The sequence below is a fragment of the Oryx dammah genome, unplaced genomic scaffold, assembly GCF_014754425.2.
Source record: "Oryx dammah isolate SB20612 unplaced genomic scaffold, SCBI_Odam_1.1 HiC_scaffold_12, whole genome shotgun sequence".
Classification (NCBI taxonomy): Eukaryota; Metazoa; Chordata; class Mammalia; order Artiodactyla; family Bovidae; genus Oryx; species Oryx dammah.
The window spans coordinates 71,896,798-71,902,971 of NW_024070196.1; the positions used below are offsets into that span (position 1 = coordinate 71,896,798).

Genomic DNA, 6,174 nt, shown 5'->3' on the forward strand with positions numbered 1-6,174 from the left:
ATCAGAACAGGGACAAAGTCCGCGAGACCACACCCCTGCCCCCAGTCCACCAGCTTCATCCTCGGAGGCCTGGCTAGCCCTGTCCCGGTTCCCTGCTCGCTGTGGCCTGGGTTTCTCTGTCCTGGGGGCTGGGAGGAGCCCCCACCTGAGGGTGAGCTGGTGGGAACAGACACGGTCAGCCTTAGGAGTGCCCCGAGGGCAGACAGGTGCCTCTCAGTGGAGAAGCAGTGTCCACCCCATCCCAGGAGGTGCGCGAGGCGAGGAGCTCAGGTGTGCCTCCAAGCTCTGTGCAGACGGGCACCTTCAGTTTCCTAGCCACCAGGAAGGTGGCCCTGACGGAGCCCTAGGCCGCAAGAGGCCCAGCCTTGGAGGGGAAGGGGCCAGACCAGACAGAGAGATCCCTCCCCACAGCAGCCCGATTCTGCTCTGGGCCTGGGCAGGGGCACGGAGGGCCTGGGAGGGGGAGCGGGGGCTGGTTGCTGAGCACACCCGGTCCGCTGCCCCTCCCCTGGGCTCTGGAGCCCCAGCCGTGCCCACGGCCAGCCAGCTGGCTCCACTGCAACGCTCGCCACCCGCCACCCCCACCCCCACCCCCCACCCCAGCGGACTGTGTGCTCCTCCCTCCGCCCTTCCGCCCAGGTTTTGGGAAAACGTGCGTGTTGATATTTTTGCCCGTGCTGCGTGTGAGCACACGTGCGTGTGCATATGTGTGCACACGTGTGGTCCCTGCCCAGCCTGTGAGTGCACGCGTGTCCAGAATGGCGTGGGCGTGTGGAGCGCAGGCCCGGCTCGGGCTCTGCCGTCAGCCCCCAGACCCAGGGGTGAGGGCGGCACACAGCCCCTGCGGGCCTCTCGTGGCCTAGGGCTCCGTCAGGGCCACCGGAGCCTACCTGCAGGGTCTTCTGGGGCCCCCCAACCCACACGGGAGCTGGTGGGGGCAGCCAAAGTGGTGCCGGGAGGCCGGGACCGCTAGGGACTCCGTGCAACCCCAGAGCAGATGGCCCCACAGAGGCAGCCTCGTCTTGCTGGGCGTGGTCTGCGCTGGAGACACTGCTGTCAGGGCAGCCAGGAGGGAGGGGGCCAAGGCACATGGGGGTCGGCCTTAAGGCCAGCGGGGCTGGGAGGGGTGGCAGCCGGAGTGCTCCAGATCCCTGCTGGCACAAGTGCTGGGCTGAAAGGGGGTCCTGCTGCCCACCCAGGCCGCAGCACCTGCAGCAGGCTCCCCCTCTCCCACCTTCCTGGGCCTCCGAGTGCCGTGAAGGGGGCGGGGCGGCACTTCCCGGCTCACCCCCCTCCCCTGGCTCACAGCACCCCCTAGCCTGAGAGGCCACAGCTTACGAAAAGAGCTCTTTATTCCACATCGTCCAGTATTTTTACACAAGTAAAATAAAATGCATATCTCTATATACTGCGTTCCGGGCGGGAGGCGGCGTTCTGGAACAAACGCCCCGCCGTGCCCTGTAAACATGATGGGTGGAGATGGGGAGGGCAGGCAGGCGGATGGTGGGCAGCGCCGCCAGGGAGGGCGGGCGGCCGGCTGGCTGGTGGCGCGAGGGGACCCCGTATGTACACACACCCAGCTGCTGAGTGAGGCCTTGCGCTCGGGGGGCCAGTCAACAGCGCCCGAGCACCGTCCACAGCACCAGCGCCAGAGCCAGGGGGACGGGGCCGCAGGCGAGGCCGGGTGGGGCGCCTGAGCCCTCCACCCCGCCGCTCCCGCCGCCCCCACCGCCCGCCTGGCCCAGACGGCACTGGCTGCGCGTGCGGTTCTTGCGGGAACAGCCCGGCCGCCTTCGCGGGCCCGTGGTGGGGGAGCCCGGGGGCTGAGAGCCCTCAGGCTGCACCGCGGTCAGGGGGGGCTCCGCCGAGCCTGGCAGGGTCCCGAAGGGCGAGTCGTTGATGTGCCGGGGGCCAGAGCGGTTGCCCGGTGCGCTGTCGCCGGGCGGGACTCGTCCCTTGAGAGCGTTGCCGGCCGAGGCGGGCCTCCCAGCCTCCAGCACCGAGGCCTTGTCCACGGCGTCCGGCTGGCAGCACTTGGGCAGCCCCAGAGGCTCCTCGTCGGCAGGCCCGCCGGTCCAGATGGGAGGGGCCGGCCGCGAGGCCAGGGCACAACCCTCCAGGTCGGTGGCGGCCAAGCGCTTGAGGTCACGGCCGGCCAGGCGCGCGGGCAGGCTGCAGGGCAGCTCTGACGAGGAGCCACGGAACTGCTGCAGCCAGGCCCAGAGCGGGCGCGCCCGGCAATCACACACCCAGGGGTTGTCGTTGAGCCGCAGGTACTGCAGGGACCTCAGGGGCGCCAGGGCCTCCGCGGGCAACGCGGAGAGGTTGTTGGCAAACAGGTAAAGAGTCATGAGGCGGCCGAGGTCCCGGAAGGCGTGTGGGTGCACGCGCGCCACCCGGTTCTGGTGCAGCAGGAGGCGGTCGAGGCTGTGCAGGCCGCGGAAGGCGCGCTCGGGCACGCTGGGGATGCGGTTTCCGTGCAGGAAGAGGTGCGTGAGGTTGCCCAGGTCGCTGAAGGCGTCGTCGGGAAGCGCCTGCAGCCCGTTGTCCTGCAGGTAGAGGTACTGCAGGGCGGCCAGGCCGCGGAACAGGCCGGGGCCCAGCTCCCGCAGGCCGCAGCGGTCCAGGTGCAGCGTGTGTAGGCGGCCCAGGCCCCGGAACGTGGCGGGGTCCACGGCCCGCAGCTGCGCGTTGTCGCTGAGGTCCAGCTGCTCCAGGAGCGCGAGGCCGGAGAAGGCGGCCGCGTCGATGTGGGCCAGCGCGTTTGAATGCAACCACAGGATGGTGAGGTTGCGGCAGGCGCGGAAGCCGGCGGCGGGCACGTACGCAATGCGGTTGCCGTGCAGGAAGACTCGCTGGCTGGCGGCCGGGATGTCGGCGGGCACAGCCTGCAGACCCTGCTGCGGGCAGCTGGTGGTCACCTTGGGCTCGCTGTAGCACACGCAGGCGCCTGGGCAGGGCGCCGCCACCCTCCACGCCTGCAGCCACAGCACCCAGGCCAGCAGCTGGCTTCCTGTGGGCAGAGGGGAGGGTGGTGAGGGAGGCGGGGCGGGGCCAGCGTTTGCAGCAGGGATTCCGCCCCTGTAAGTGGGTGGGGCCGGCGAGGGCGGGGCTGTGAGGAAGGGGCTGCCGTCCCTGTGAGTGGGGGAGGGGGGCCCTGTTGGGTCGGGGCTTGCAGGAGGGGCTCCGCCCCGGGACCTCTAGTGCGGGGAACCTTGCCCCACCCGCCATGAGGAAGCTGCTGCACCCCCAAACCCGCCAGGGGTCTCAAGCTCTGCGGGAAATCTTGACTGCCGCCTGGGACTCAAATACACAAGCTGCCACGCCGCAGCCACCACTTGGGGTCCACGGGAAGGCCTCCTGGGATGGACACTCACACCTGCAGACGCCAGACAGCCGGTGGGCCTGTGCGCAGTCCCAGCGCCAGCAGCTCAAAGGCCAGGCGGGGAGAGAAGCCCCTGGCAAACACTGGTGCACCAGGTCGGGCCCCACTCACGCCGCGAGCCCGGGGCTACCGCTCATGTCCAGGCCTGTCTTCTGACAGCTTCTGCAGCAGCAGCACCCACCCCAAGAAGGTCCTCACGGGCTGCAGGAAGGGTGGGGCTGTGACCCAGAGCCCCTGGAGTCAAGGCCTGTCTGGATTCCAAGGGGGCCTCACCACCTAGGGAGCTGGCAGCTGCAGCCCCTCAGCCCTCAGCTGGGGTCTGGTCCCACAGCCGGACCCAGGAACCTGCTCCACCAGCCCCTGGATCAGGAGCCCCGAGGGCAGGGGCGGGGGCAGGCAGGTCCAGGACTGGGGGTGCTGCAGCCCCGCCCACAGGCAGGCATGCTTCCTGGTGAACCTCCGGCCGCCTCCTCCCCTCCGCCTCATTTTCTGCTCCATCTCCTACCCAGGCGAGGAGCTTACTCCAGTCCAGCTGCCCCCAACCCTCCCGCCCAGACACTCTCCCAGGGGTTCCGCCCCAGCCAGGGGGGTGCAGCTCCCCTCTTCCCTCCCCCATCGCGGGGCCTCACCCAAGACCTGGAGTGGGTGGGAGAGCGCTCCTGGGTGCAGGCCCAGGCTGGGCTCACCGGTAGGGTCACGTGCCCTGCACTGGGCTCCCTGCCTGTCAGCCCACCGTTAGAGCCTCTGCTTTGAATGCAGAGGTTCTTTCTGCCTCGGGAGTGAGTCTATTAAAATGTGAATCCCCCTGGGAGGGTTACGGCTTATCAGCTAACACTTGAGTTATCAGCTAACACCTTCGTTGACAGCTAACACCTGCACTGACAGCTAACACCTTCCTTGGCAGCTAGCTAAGAGCAGGATTCTGCAGACCCGAGGCCAGCAAAGTGCTAGGGTTGAAGCCGGGAGGGAGAAAGGAGAGGACCACGGGCCAGCTTCCCCCACCCAGGACTGTGACCTTGGGCTCCTGCCCCTTCCTGAGTCCTCTCTGCCTGGGCAGGTGCCGACGCCTGCCCCAAGCCCAGAGGCCCAGCAGGCCGGGTGTGTCCACTGGGGCTGGGTCGTTTGTTGGCTGCTGGGGACACGGAAGCCCCAGGCCCACCCCCTGCAAGCCCTGGATGCCCCTCCGTGGCTGGCAGCACACAGGAGGTCACCGGGTGGCATCTCAGCTGGGATCCCCTCCCTACTGTCTCCTTCCAGGCCCCCTTTGGGAGGCAGGGCCCGGTGAAGCCAGCTCCGGGGCCTCTCACTGCTGTTACCGCAGAATGTGCCTGTGCTATAAAAACGGTACTTCCTGTTCCTAAAGCCTTGTGGCAGGGGACTCTCTGGGGTGGAGGCCGGGCGGGGGGCAGGTCCTCCTCATCAGGCCAGACTCTGGACCTCACCACCACGGCTGCGCCGCCGGCGTGACCAACCCGCCGCATGCCTGCCGACTGAGCTTTGTTACCCTCGCCTCCTGACCCGGGGCTCCCAGGCCGGCAGCCACGGTCTGTGAAGTTGTCTGGGTTGAGGTCGGCTCACCACCAGAACTGGCCATCCCCATGAGGGGCCTCCAGAGGACCGTAGGCCACGGGCCACGTGTCTGGGCCCTGCCAGGAGGCAGGCATCAGGCACACAGACATGGCTCCCCTCTCGCCCAGCCGGCGGCTTTTTGGAAACCAACTTCTGAGGGTCAGTCCCTCTGCACGGGCCCTGCTGTCAGCACAGCGGCCGGCGGTGGGCCCGCTCCTCGCCTCAGCCGCGGTAATTGGCTCTGGCCTGGCCCCCTTGGGGCCTGCCCGCTGGTCTCCATGGCAACCCCTCTGCTGAGCAAGCAGAGGGGGCATCTCTTTATGAGATAATCAAGCCCAACTTTGGGTTATGTGTTCATAATCACGGCGGAGGGCCCTGGAACGTGGGGGCCCCCACCAGGTAGCGGGAGGCTGCCCCTGGCCATGCCCCAGGGCCTGGACCCCACCACTCACCTAATCCCTCCCACCTTAGAAGGCGTCCCCACCCCCCCGTCCCTCAGCTGTCCCCAGACTGTCTCCCAGCCCATCCCCTTGTCCCGCCGCCCCTCCCTGCTGGCTTCTGCTGTTCTGGCCTCCCAGGCCTCCAGGTCTGCCCCCATCAGATGCCCTCAGGCTGTGCCCTGCTCACCTGCCTCTCCTTTCTTTCCCCTCAATCCCCCCAAGGCTCCGGCAGGCCGCCCACTACCCTGGCCCCCACTGGACCCCAGTGGGAGCTGACCTCCTGCACACAAGGTGAGAAAACCGCCCCGCGCATGGGCCTCATTCACAGAGACCACGGCACGGCACGCCACGCCAGGCCCCCTCAGGCCCCTGCAAGCCTCACGACCCGGGTCCCTGCCAGGCCAAGGCCCCCTCAGGCCCTGCAAGCCTCATGACCTGGGTCCCATGCTAGGCCAGCAGGCCCCCTCAGGCCCCTGCAAGCCTCACAACCTGGGTCCCTGCCAGGCCAAGGCCCCCTCAGGCCCTGCAAGCCTCACGACCTGGGTCCCAGCCAGGCCAGCAGACCCCCTCAGGCCTTGCAAGCCTCACGACCCGGGTTCCATGCCAGGCCAGCAGGCCCCCTCAGCTTCCCCCAGAGCCAAGCCCTCCTGTCCCGGGGCCTCCGCACAGAATGGCCGGGGTCTCCTCTGGTGCTCTCCCCGCAGAGGGGCGCCTCCAGCTTAGGCCAGGCCTGCTCTGGAGCCGTGGTCCGTGGCTCAGGGCTGCACTCAGGGGAGGACC

General features: G+C 68.6%; 1 protein-coding gene across 1 annotated transcript; it reads right to left on the minus strand.

Moving 5' to 3' along the window:
• Nucleotides 1-1,334: 1,334 nt before the first annotated feature.
• RTN4R (reticulon 4 receptor) lies at nucleotides 1,335-5,663 on the minus strand. Its single transcript, XM_040251694.1, has one exon. The coding sequence runs from the start codon at nucleotides 2,349-2,351 to the stop codon at nucleotides 1,614-1,616; it is 738 nt and encodes a 245-aa protein (XP_040107628.1). The 5' UTR covers nucleotides 2,352-5,663; the 3' UTR covers nucleotides 1,335-1,613.
• Between the last annotated feature and the right edge of the window lie 511 nt (nucleotides 5,664-6,174).